The sequence below is a fragment of the Bos javanicus genome, chromosome 20, assembly GCF_032452875.1.
Source record: "Bos javanicus breed banteng chromosome 20, ARS-OSU_banteng_1.0, whole genome shotgun sequence".
Classification (NCBI taxonomy): domain Eukaryota; kingdom Metazoa; phylum Chordata; class Mammalia; order Artiodactyla; family Bovidae; genus Bos; species Bos javanicus.
Window position 1 is genome coordinate 28,218,042 of NC_083887.1, and position 13,986 is coordinate 28,232,027.

At 37.3% G+C, this 13,986-nt stretch overlaps 1 protein-coding gene across 3 annotated transcripts in view; it reads right to left on the reverse strand.

Moving 5' to 3' along the window:
* Positions 1-13,986, reverse strand: part of PARP8 (poly(ADP-ribose) polymerase family member 8) — a 196,041-nt gene that overhangs the window by 46,135 nt on the left and 135,920 nt on the right. For all 3 annotated transcript variants that reach the window (XM_061393566.1, XM_061393565.1, XM_061393567.1), the window contains 5 exons: positions 12,977-13,043; positions 8,241-8,366; positions 6,839-7,403; positions 5,302-5,352; positions 5,111-5,206 (listed from right to left, as the gene is read on the reverse strand). In XM_061393566.1, coding sequence (XP_061249550.1) covers positions 5,111-5,206; positions 5,302-5,352; positions 6,839-7,403; positions 8,241-8,366; positions 12,977-13,043 — 905 coding nt within the window. The remainder of the gene's footprint in view (positions 1-5,110; positions 5,207-5,301; positions 5,353-6,838; positions 7,404-8,240; positions 8,367-12,976; positions 13,044-13,986) is intronic.

The window sequence follows — 13,986 nt, forward strand, 5'->3', positions numbered from 1 at the left end:
TCATAATTCTTTTATCACATGCTAATGTGGGAAACAAGAAAGTCTGTTAACCCAGGACACAGGGAACACACACCCAGTGTCACTGACAAAGTTCCAACTTCGTCGGGACACTAAGCCACGCAACCACGTGAGTGGTTTTCTCCAATAGGATTCAGCAGCTCACATACAGGGCTCAGAGAAGACAAACACCTGCATTGATCCAAGAATGGGGCTTAAGGTGAGTATAACAAAAAGACAAGGGCACTAGGAATTTACAGGCTGATAAAAACAGTGGTGATTCTGGCAGTAAATCCTCCTTTTCCTCTTTTGCAAACACACTTGATGAAGTCCAAAATCAACATTCTAAAGCATCACCAAAACAGTCTACTGTATTAACACTCTAGTTGATTCCAAAATCAACTAGGGATTTGGTTTTGGTTTGGTTTTCTGATGGGATTGCAGACCATACTGCCAAACTGAAATTCTGGGACTCTGAACAACCCACCTGATAATGTGAGTTTTATGCAAATTTAAAGTATCACATGTCAGAACCCACCTGAGAGTGATATTTATAACCTTTGTAAACAAAAGAGAAAATCAGAGCCTTGTGGTATTTCTAAATAAGTAGTTTAGTTCCTCATGTTGCAAAAGTGTGACAAGCTTGCCTAGACCTCTGAGGAAAGTGACAGAACAGGAAATTAGTGACTAAAATTTTAGGACATTTGGGAAATAGGAGTAAATGGAGACTTATGTCATTTAAAAAACAATCAGGCTTGAAGAAAAGAGAAAAAAGTGAGAAACAATTTGAATTTTGACAGAGAAATCTAACAAATGTAACAAATGTGAGGCAGAAAATCTATGGAAACAATTCTATCTAACCATTTAATCACCCATGGGGCTATAACGTCTCTTTTTTATAGCTTGGGGATTTACTGCAGTTTTTAATGTGTTACATGGGCTGAGAATAAGTGACCAATGAGTCCATTTATTGATTACTATCCATAGGAAATTACATTTATAAAAATTGTTATATATTATTGAAATGAATCACTATACATTATTCAAATTATAGCAAAATACATTGCAATGGAAATATAAGAAATAAAAAATGAATATGCCTGATTTAAGTGAAATATCTGTTTAATACAACAAGGAGGTATTCTGTTTACTTTTCTTCCTTTGAATATGAGATGTTTCTCTATTTTCATTTCCTGATCTGATTTCATGTGTTACTTATCTTACTATTTAAGAAAGTAAGGTTTCTGATTTCCTTAGATATCAGCCTGAATTACAGCAACATAAAACCTCTTGATAAACTATATTTATTTAAAAATGTTGTCTTCACTTTTATGAAAACATTTCCCTTTCTAGAAATAGACAGCATACTTAACTGGTGCAGAAAGACAGAGATAAAGTAAAAGAGAACTTGGAGGAAGGCACAGAGAATACTAATATCAACCACGATCTTTCTATCACCTATTATTGGAATGAACTGCCAGTAAGTAAACTGAGAAGAGCAAACTCCCAACACCAAGTGTAGTCAATTTCCAGGACGTGAAAGTAGTCAGTTCAAGTATGTAAGTCAAGAGTAGCATTATGATTGAGAACCATGGCCTTGGTGCCATTCTGCCAGGATTCAAATCCTGTCCCTATCAATTACTAGCATTGTGACATTAAAAAAAATTACTGTTTTCCTCCTCTATAAAGCAGGCGTAGTAATACCCATCCTCAGAAGGTTATTATAAGGATTAAATAAGATAAGCCATGCAGTGAAAGTTGCTCAGTCATGTCTGACTCTTTGCAACCCCATGGTCTGTACAGTACATGGAATTCTCCAGGCCAGAACACTGCAGTGGGTAGCCTTTCCCTTCTCCAGGGGATCTTCCCAACCCAGGGATGGAACCCAGGTCTCCTGCATTGCAAGCAGATTCTTTACCAGCTGAGCCACAAGGGAAGCCCAGCTTCCAGGGAAGATCCATGTAAGGCACTTCAAAAATACGATTACAAAAAAAAACACCAAAAAGCTTATGCTATTAATAACATGACTATTATATTCTTCAATGAAAATATTATTGCCATGGATTAAGAAATAAATCAAGGTCCACAGATGCACAATGACAAACAAAAGAAAGATGAGCCTTCTTAGTGGGATAAATGAACATGATAAAATGATTCTTTCTCCTTTCAGCATAACTATACATTTCTGTGTATCGAATAAAAATAACAATCTTGTACAAATCTTTACTAAAATAAATGCTGAGTCAGTTAATTTGGTTTCAGAATAGCAATATATCTCTTTGAGAGGAATAACTGTTAAAAATAGCATATGAGGGGCAAGAAAAACTTTTTTTATATGTTTTCCAAAAACAATAAAATGAAACAAATGTATCATAAAACCTGACAGATAACTGTGCTCATTAATGGCTGTATATACGTTTTTATAACATAAATCTTGAAAGGCAAAAGTGTTCTAATAAAACTACCTGTTTCCAGGCTTTATAATTTATCTTTTCAAACACATAGGATAAATTTCTCTTAAAAAGTGCAACAGACTCTAGCATAGTGCCTTATACGCATAAAGCATTTAATAAATGTTGGTGGTGCAGTTTTGAAATTGGACACAATCAGGTTCAAAGTTCAGCTTCCAGTCACACAGCTGGGGAGGATACTAAAGAAACTGCCTACCCTCTTTGAATCTTAATCTCCTTGGTTGCACCATGGGCATAAAAATACCTAAACCACAGAGTTCTGTGAAAATCAAACAAGGAAGTAATATGCAAAATACCTCGGGCTTCCCAGGTGGCTCAGTGGTAAACAATCTGCCTGCCAACGCAGGAGACGCAGGTTCAACCCCTGGGTCAAGAAGATCCCCTGGAAAAGGGAATGGCAACCCACTCCAGGATTCTTGCCTGGTCAATCCCATGGATAAGGGAGTCTGGTAGGCTACAGTCCTGGAGAAGGCGATGGCATTCCACTCCAGTACTCTTGCCTGGAAAATCCCATGGACGGAGGAGCCTGGTAGGCTGCGGTCCACGGGGTCGCGAAGAGTCGGACACGACTGAGCGACTTCCCTTTCACTTTTCACTTTCATGCATTGGAGAAGGAAATGGCAACCCACTCCAGTGTTCTTGCCTGGAGAATGCCCGGGACGGGGAGGGCCTCGTGGGCTGCCGTCTCTGGGGTCGCACAGAGTCAGACACGACTGAAGCGACTTAGCAGCAGCAGCAGGCTACAGTCCATGGGGTCGGAAAGAGTTGGACGTGACTAAGCGACTGAGCATGCACTCAAGCATGCAAAATATCTACCCAGAGTATCTGGCACATGGTGCGTAAATCATCTGCAAATAGATATCATTTTAGTATTTCCTGTCTAATCTGGATACCTTCTATTATTTCTTTCTTCTTAATTGCCTGGCTAGAACCTCTAGTAAAATGTTGATTAGAAGAGGCACAAAATTCACACTTCAGATTAGAAAACTCACACTTCTTGATTCCAAACTTCCTACAAAGCTACAGTAATTCAGATAGTATAGTACAAGTATAAGAACTGACATACAATCAGTGAACAAAATCAAGAGTCCAAACTCACACATCTATGGTTAAATCATTTTCCACATGGGAGACAATATCATTTAATGAGGCCAGAATAGTCTTTTCAACAAATGGTGCACAGACAACTAGATATCCACATGCAAGAGTAGGAATCTGAACCTCACTTCATACCATAAACAACAATTAACTCAATGTCTTACATGTAAGATACAAACTATAAAACTCTTAGATGTAAGATACAAACTATAAAACTCTTAGAAGGAAATATAGGCATACATCTTTGTTACCTTGGATTAGGCAATACCTCAATTGATAAATTTGGATTCTACTAACATTAAAAGTTTTGTTTGTCACAGGACACCATCAAGAAAAAGAAAACCCACAAAACAGGAGAAAATACCTGCAAATTATATCTCTGATAATGATCTACAATTCAGAATATATAAAGAACTCTTGAGGTGAAGTGAAAGTTGTTCAGTAGTATCTGACTCTGAGCAATTCCATTAACTGATGAATGGATAAACAGAAGTCACATAGCTGTATAATGGAGTATTATTCCACCATTAAAGGAATAAATTATGAGACACACTATATAGAACCTCAAAAACATTTTACTACAAAGTGAAAAAAATGGCCACATAACATATAATTTAATGTCCATTCGTATGAAATTTCTAAAATAGGCAAATTCATAGAGACAGAAAATATATTAGTAGTTGCCAGAGGATGAGGGGAAGGGAAGATTGGGAGTTATTACTAACATTTATGGGGGTTCTTTTTTGGGGTAATAGAATTATAGAAAGTAGTATTCTGGAATTATAGAAAGTAGTCATAATTGCACAAAATTGAGAATATAAGTAAAAAAAAAAACATTGAATTGTACACATTAAAACAATGAATTGTTTATTTATACAAATTTTATCTCAATAAAAAAACTGCAAAAAATTTTTAATTGGATAATTATCCCCCAAAATACCATTTACACATTGATTCTTATTTCCATACTTCCTTAATAATGCCACAAATGTGTGAGTAGACATTTAAAAAAAAATCTTTATTTCTGATTCTACTATATATACCTCTTCTAATTGGAATAAGGACTACTCATTTCCCTCTATGTTAAATATCTTACTCTTTTTCTTCTGTTGTTTTTTTTTTCCAAACTGCATGGCTGGTGGGGCCTTAGTTCCTCGACCAGGGATTGAACCCAGGCCCGTTGCAATAAAAGCATGGAGTCCTAACCACTGAACTGCGAGGGAATACCTCCTACATTAAGTATTGTAGATTGAGTGGTTTTGAAAAAAAAAAACAGTGTTTACAAGTTTACATATATATACATATCAATATGGATGGACACAGAGATATATAAAGACAAACCAACAGCAAGATGATAGGCGCATGTAAGAAATACAGTTAAGAAATATTTTCCTAAATTGAAATTGCTTGTTATCTTTCACAGAGTCCTTCAGAAATAGTGATACATTTGTCAAAACTATACTGTAAATGCAATTATTTACTTGTTTATATCTTAACCTTCTTCATTTCTGTTCTAAACCAACATTCCACCAGTGAGAACTTACCCTAAGCATGGGGCCATTCTGAAACACATGTGGTTCATCACAAACCACACAGTACTCATTCAACACAGGGATCCGCTGTTCAGCAAACTCAATTGTCTGAATAAGACAATAAAGAGAAAGAATTAAGTCAAGTTCAAGAAGGATTTGAAAACCCACTAAAGGCTAAACTATTTCAGGGGCTTGGTTCATACCTGCACTAGGAAGCCACGGTCTCGTATTGGAATGCATTTGGCACCATTTGGCTATAAGAAGCAAAGTAAAAAGAAAATGTTTTTTAATTAGGAAAAATATATAAATTATAGTGTTTTACTTTTGCAAGAATGAATGCAGATGTGATTTTCTAAGGTTACCTGTAAGTGAATCAAATCACTGATTATGACACTAAGATTTTAGAATTTATTATAATGCTCTTTCCACCATTATTATTGCAATCTTTGTTTAAACTAAATGAATTGCATTCTTAATTTCTGATCTTCTAGTAAAAATGACTGGCATCTCTAAATGATCACAAAAACTTGCTGTCTCTGTCCCTGATCACTGAACGTTCCCACTTCCTCATTTAGACTATTCAATCTCATTTTACAACTAGATAGAATTATTCCTTCAAGGATGTGTGAAAGAGGTACAATTCCTCCAAGCTACTGAAAGGGGTAGAATATTAAACTACCATATTATGCTCAACATAATACGGTAGGACGTATTATGGGAGGGCACGAAGACATTTTCTTTCACAGAATATCTGAAATTATCTTTCTTGAATGAAACTAACTATGGGGTTCTTTCTACTATGTAACTCTGACAAAATTAATTTTCTGTATGTCTTTGATAGTTTTGAGAAGATATGGGCTTTTAGGGATGTCCACCTAAAACTATCAACATAGCCAAATATATTTTCTTCACACAAAATTTCACGGTATAGTTTACAACGTAATTTCAGAAATATATCTATACAAGGGCACCACAAACACACACACACACACCAATTTACTAAAAGCAAAGAAAACTTTTGGTCAGTTATTTTATGTAATTATAAATAAGATAGGTCTGCTTCTTTATCTGAAGCTGGCTATAATGCTAATCACTCTAGAGGCAAACTTTGTGTAAATCTGATTCCCAGTAAATACCACCCAAAGTACTTAAGTTTTAAAACAATCTCCCGCCAGCCCCATCTTCACCACAAAACAGCTTCAGGATAAAGCAATTTCAGTTTTATAAAGCAGACACTGAGAGCAGCTTGAAGTAACGCTCTGGGATACAGCGGTTAACTCTTACTTCACTCTACAAGTTCACAGGCAAAGCGCTCTACTTATGCACGACAGCAAGGACACCACTCTGAATCTTTAGACAAACTCCGACTTCCACGACTTATGTGAGTAAACTAGAGATTAGATAAACCTGCTTAATTAAACATTAAAAATGCTATGCTTGCTTTGTGAATTCAATGGACTTCTATTTTTAGGAGCATTCATTCCCATGACAGGAATCTGGACTAGACCTCACATCCACAGGAACGTTTATTTTTCCAGAATCAAAATGAACATTCCAGTACTAGCTACAAATGTCTGGTATGCAAAGGAATATTCAAAAGAAAAAAAAATAGTAAATCTTCAAAACCCAAAACAAAACCGTGCGTCTTTGACCAGACCTTTGCAACACAAACACACTCACAAAACCCTCTCCTGCCCCTTGGCTAACATCTAAGAACTCAAGATGAAAATATGTACGCACAGCAGGCTGGGAAGATGAAGATGACGATGGTGTTAAGATACCAATGAGCCCTGAGGTAAGAGAGAGCCTCCTGCCCTCTGTGTTGGGTTCCTTGAAAAGCTCCGTTTTGGATGACTTGGGGGCACTGGAGTAAGACTTGCTGAGCAACTTGTGATTCTTGAGTCCGTATAATTCTTCCATTCTGAGGTTACTGGAGTAAGACCTGCTTAACAGTTTGTGAGGCTTCAGGCTGGCATTGTGCTCACAGCGCGGGTCTCCGGAACAAGAGCGGGTCAAGAGTTTGTGCGACTTGAGAGCAAGGCAGTCCTCCTGCTTGACGGCTGCAGAGCAGGGACGGTTCAAGAGTTTGTGCGACTTAATGGTTGTCACTGCCTGCTCAGCCCGGGGGTCGCTGGACAGCGAGCGACCGAAGGTCCTGTGTGGCTTCGGGGCGCACACGTCCTCCGTCTTGACGGTGCTGGAACAAGTCCTCCGCAGTAGCTTGTGCGTCTTGGAGATCCCGTCCTGCTCCGATTTCAGTTTAGATTTGCTTTTTCCACAACCAGGGGGAGGATAACTTGGCGACCTTCGAAATCGAACAGTTAAACAGTTAACAGGGCAAATCGTGAGTGTAGCAGACCGTGGAGAACACCTGTTGGGCTCCATCAACTCAACTCTGCTACAAATACCATCTCTTTTAAACCCAGCCTAGCCAGTGAAAACTGAAACCAGAAGTATGTACCGAAAGATCACAGGGACTGAATTCTATGTTACCTGGAAAGCAAAACAAAGGATTGATTGTCCAGTTTTTTTTGTTTTTTTCTTCCCCTCCTACCTATTCTAGAGGCCTATAAAGCTGTGGTCCCTAACCTTTTCGTATCAGGAACAGTTTCGTGGAAGAAACTTTTTTCATGGACCTGGGAGTGTGGGGGTTTCAGGATGGTTCAAGTGAGTTACATTTTTTGTGCAGTTTATTTCTATTTTGTGGCAATCTCAGGATATTCCACCTTGACTTTAAGGTTAAGGATTGAAAACCCTCTGAGAATCTTAATGTCACCAATGATCTGACAGGAGCTCAGGTGGTTATGCTAGTGACGGGGAATGACTGTAAATACATATGAAGCTTCACTTACTAGCCTGCAGCTCAGGGACCATTTGAGGACCCCTGCTATACAAAGGACTAATTTTGGTAGGGAAACTCTATGGAATTAGAAACCAAAAGAAATGTAATTTTAGTAAATTTAACCAATGTAAAAAACACAAACTCAAAACACAGAAATGAGTAGCTATGCTTTTTGATTTGTTCTTTAAAGTCATAAAGAAAATAAACAGATGCCGAGAGTGTAGAAGGAACGCGCTGAACTAAATAACCATGGACGGTGCTGCATTTCAGTAAGACGAGGGGAAGATGTCTATTACCCACCTGCGCAAGGTTGAAAATAAATGCAGGGGAGACTTGACTTTCTTCTCTGACAGCTTCTTATTGTGCAGGCAATTGGATTTTTCTTTGCTCTGCTTCCACTGTTGTGTAACAAATGTCTGCATGATTCTGTCAAACCAAAGATAAGTGTGTTGTCACAGTTCCCAGGTAATTTACTATCAGATTTCTGTATAGATTATGGAGAGAATGCATTTATCAAAGGAAAATAAATGCATGGTGATTACAGAGAATTTAATTTTGAACCATACAAGATGATTTCATGTGTAGGAAAACATCCTATAGAAAATTTCTAGTGATTTTACTGTGTTGCAATTAATAATTAATTACTGTGACATAATTAAAAATACAAGTGATTAAATAATTGTTAAAAGGTAAAAGAATAAGGATATAAAGAGATTTATAAGGACACTCTCTAGGATCAACACCTTTAGCTTTGGTGGCAAAAGAAAAGTCTGAAATATTTTGTTGGTGCCAGCCACATAGGTTTAAAAATGATTTTTGTTAGTAATTATGATGAAGATACAAATAAACTTTTTCTTTTTACTTGATTTGTTTATGTCGTTTTCTTCCTGAAAAGGAAACCAAAATGAAACTACAAAATTCTAAGCAAAAATAAGCTGTGCAAAACTAACTTTATGGAGAATAAGCAGATCAGCAAATTTTATGTTCAGCACAGCCCCATTCACTTGAAAATATGCTGTATTTTTTTTTCTTTTAATGATGAGCCTCTAAGAATTTTCAGTTCCTATCATAAGGCAGGAATTTGGTAACTTCTGACCTCAATATTTTCTAAATCAAGACCATGTCATCGCTGTTTTGCAGTAAAAAATTCTAGAATGTCAACTGCGGATTTAAGACGTGGCCTTATTTTCTGAGATGGGTCCCAGGCTGTGACAGTTTCTCTGGATCCCACCTCTCCAGTGGCCCTGGAGGAGGGTTCCTTAGCTGATATTGAAGTAGAGAAGAAATTTTACAATAAACATTGTGTGCAAGAGATTAAACATTTTCATTTTCTTTTCAAAGTCAATTCAGCACTGCCTGCTTTTCCTGCTGTTTTCAGTTATTTCTAACACAGATTGCTTTTGGACCAGGAAATGGTACCAGGATCTACCACTGACAATAGGCCAGGGTGTAAAGGAGGAACTTTATTTACAAATCTTTTTTCCTCCTTCTACACATTTCATAAGTAAGGTAAGGACGTGAAATTTGTCCAGGTTTAGCTGGATGGTAAGTGGCAGAGCTGTAATACCTATGTAATCCGATACAGATGAATCTATGTTAACATGTTATTCAAAAGGGGCAGGTGTGCCTCTTAATACTAGGCTGATTATTCATTTACCAAATTAACACAGATTGCCAGAAACTACATCACTCAGACTTACTACCCCAACTTTGTAAATTCAGAGGAAATATGGAATTATGGGGGGGGGGTGTTTATAGCTATAGAGGTAGTGAGGAAGAAGGGGGTAAAACTGCAGTCACAATCAATGATGCATGACTTCAAATTTGCAGTATATCCCTCCCAGAGATCAGAACAGAAAACCAAGGTTTTATTTCCCACTTAATTTTTGAAGATATTTTTCTCCTAAGATTTTAGCAAAATTTAAATGCAATAGAACAGCAGGGTCATCGTTTTCCCCTTTTCTTAACCTGAAGTCCCCAGTGACACCACCCTTGGTACCAGGCAGAATTGAATTCTTTTCCTCCTATGAAAAATTGCCATTCCTGTGTACCATTCCCTAAGAAATCTAACACGTGCTTCTCTGATTCTCAACAGACTAACCAGAACAAAACACAAGTCAAAGAGCTAAAATTGTTCTCACTTTCATATAACATTAGCATTCTAAAGTGTGACTTCAACATCTTAAACTAGTAATTCTTAAATTTGGACACCCAAATCCCTACCTATTCTTGGATTTGAAAGGAAGGAGTTAACTATCTCTGTAAGTAATTCAATATGGTGTTTCATTTCAATGGTAATTTGAAATATACAATGTGAGTACATTTAGTATAATGGACACTCCCTTAAAATAGATATTTCAGTGCTCATACTGGTGTTTGAGTTACTGGCACTAAGAAGAGCTATTACAACTGCCATTGGCTGATGATAAAAAGAAGGGAAGAGACTTCAGGGTAAATTATACATTCACATCAAGTGAAGACCAGATGATGTCACAGTCAGCTATTCGAACAAAGATTCCAGGGTAGTTCAGATAGAGAAATGGGAGTATACATGGGCAATGTGATGATTTTCTACATGCTGATTTCAAAAGAAATGTGCACCACTGTAACCAGTACTGCGTTCAAACTGTGGTGGTGAAACAGCTGGAGCGAAATGACATCATCCATCAAGTTAAATTCCTGTATTAATTTGAAATGTGAGTTTTTATTGCAATTTACACATCAGTTATAAATTGAATTTTGGTTTATAAATTTGAACGCAACATATGAATAATTTATACCATGCTTTATTTGTTATGTACTTAAGGCAATGCTGGAGATTCACAATGTACTTTTCCTTTTAAAAACAGCTTAAGCTTGATTAATGCCAATTGAACATAAAGTCATACAGAGTTTAAGAATATTTCCATAGTCTGTGATATGCTTAGCCTTTGACTAATAGATACCCTATTCAAGACTGATCACTATATTACATCTGTTTGGAGTTAGTATTTTTTCCTTCAGGCTCTTTTAATGACTTCACGTTTTCCCCAATATGTATTCAATGCTGAAAATATATTCCAAGCTTTATGAAGGCAAGGAGTATCTGGGACTGTATGAGAGACAGATTAGTGGGTGAATCAAAAATACTGATGTGAAATCAAATCCTTTGTGGAGAAATCTCCACCACTTTCTCAGTGTGTGAGCTTAAGCAAGTTGCTTAAACTGTTGGGGCCTGGGCTTCATCATCTAGGAAACATGAAGAGTAATAGTACCTGCCTGATAGGGTTGTTATGAAGGTCAAGGGTGGTAATATATATCACAATGCTAAGTACTTGACTAAAAAAAGCAGCACTGCATAAGCAAAGGCTGCAGCTCCTGCTGTTGTTGAGATTCTGTCTTACTGCCAGAAACACAAAAGATAAAGAATCACAGAAAAAGTTTAATGAGTATTTCTTATTTCCTGAGCAATAACAAAAGGCCTAGATTCTAAATCTGCCTTCCTAACTTGCTGTATGTTTCTGGAAAATAGCCTCTTTATATTTCAATTTCCTCTTATGACTTATTCTGAGAATGAGATCAGGTTTTGAATTTTATTATATATTATATTAGACTAGAAGATCACAGGAAAACCCAGTTATTTAAAATTAAGGAAAGAAACTAAATTAGACTAAAACTGATCAAGAGTCATGAAAAAAAAAGTTCAAGTTCATATACCAAACTGTCCACATTAACTAAAATCTATACATAAAAGTAAATAACTTTTCTGAAATGCTATTTCCTGGTGGATCAGTTGGTAAAGAATCTGCCTGCCAAGAAGGAGACCACCTGGAATATAGGAGACCTGTGTTTGATCCCTGGTCAGGAAGATCCCCTGGAGCAGGAAATGGTAACCCACTCCAGAAACCCCATGGACAGAGGAGCCTGGCAGGCTCTAGTCTATGGAGTCACAAGAGCTGGACATGACTCAGTGACTAAACATATTCTATAATGTGATTAAACAGTGAAGATAGAATACACATTTCCTTAATTTCTCAGGGTTGGGGATTATACACATCATTACTTCTTCTGAGCCCAAATGATGTACTCAAATGCCAGTACGGGTAGGAAGCTATTTCTACACTTCTGAAATTTTATGTTTCTTGTCTTGTTTGGACTAATGTCATTTCACTCTCCCCAAATATCTCTTAAGTGGCTTACACATGTACATAAAGTAGAACTCTGGACTTTGGGTGATAATCATAGTCAATATAGGTTCACAAGTTGTAACAAATGTGCCACTTGGTAGGAGACGTTGCTAATAGGGAACCTATGTATGTGTGGGGGCAGGAGGCAAGCTCAGTACCTTCCTCTCAATTTTGCTGTGAACCTAAAACCCATCTAAACAAGTAAAGTCATTAAATTAAGAATAAGTTTTAAAACTAAGGAGAAAACTGGTGAAGGAAAAAAAAAATCATAGAGGGGTGGGAAGATGTGGCAAGGTGAGGTGGTACCTAACTTGAATGGCTTAACATAGAAGGCAGGCTCCATGCTTTGCTCCAAGACCTGTAACATACTGGCTTGAAAAACAAAGTCCAGTCAAAAAAACAAAGCCAATTAAGTTGGAAAAACATACCTAATTCAATACAGAAAACTGAGAAAATTTCTCTTCAGAGTCCTTAAAAAGAAAACACCACATAATATAAAGTGCTAAACATATGTTGTAAATTGAATTTCATTTCAAAGATGTAGAATTCTAAACATTAAGAGTTTACTTTCTGATTTTCACATGCCCACCTTCTCAGGTGGAAGGCAGGGTGTTGCAGAAATGAGAAAGGATCCTGGCTGGGGGGTGGGGGTGGGGGGTAGGGGGCGGGGCAGGTGGAATCTGGCCCAGTTCTAAAAGTGAGCTCTGCCAGCTAAATTATTGATGCGCCTCTCAGCATCAGGATGAATTCCTCTCCTGAGGCATTTACTTCAAAGAGCTGTGCTGAATAAAAATGGGGTGGGGGTGGCAATCAAAATGAGAACTCAGTTCTCTTTAACAGAAATTTGCTTTCACTCATTGGAAAACTTACTTTTTCAGCTGATGTCCCAGACCAAATCTCTCTTTTGTGGAAATCTGAAAGACATCAACAGTGGGCACTGCAAAGGAAAAACAAAAAACCAGTCTAAATATTGAGCTGAAACTCAACTATCAGCCAGGAAAACGACTGAAAAGTAATATATATATTACTATGTGTGCGTAATATGTATATACACATACATACACATTTTAAAATAGTCTGCACACAATCCTACACATCGTTGCTTATGTTTTATACAGAGATTTTGGAGATCATTCTAGGTTGCTATTGCTGTTGTTGAGTCACTAAGCTGTGTCTGACTCTTTGCGACCCAATGGAATGCAGCACTCCAGGCTTCCCTGTCTGTCACTAGCTCTCAGAGTTTGCTCCAATTCACGTCCATTGAGTCAGTAATGCTATCTAACCACCTCATCCTCTGCCACTTTTTTGTCTTCTGTCTCCTGTTGCTTTCAGTCTTTTCCATCATCAGGGTCTTTTCCAGTGACTCAGCTCTTTGCATCAGGTGGCCAAAGTATTGGAGCTTCTGCTTTAGCATCAGTCCTTCCAATGAATATTCAGGTTTGATTGCCTTTAGGATTGACTGGTTTGATCTCCTTGCTGTCCAAGAGACTCTCAAGGGTCTATTCCAGCACCACAATTTGAAAGCATCAGTTCTTCAGTGCTCAACCTTCTTTATGAACCAATTCTCACATCTGTACATGACTACTGGAAAAACCATAGCTTTGACTACATGGACCTTTGTGGACAAAATGATGATCTTGCTTTTTAATACACTGTGAGGTTTGTCACAGCTCTCTGTCCATATTATACACTAACGTATAAATATATGTATATGTAAGTGTACAATATGTATAATAGTGATGATTTTCAAAAATATATATTAAGTGTATATAGCAATGTATATTACAGTTTGCACTCTATTCTTCAGGTGTAAGAAAGTACACACATAGATCTTTTTCTAGGAATAAAACAATGGAGAATGACAGTAAGGCATAGGGAGA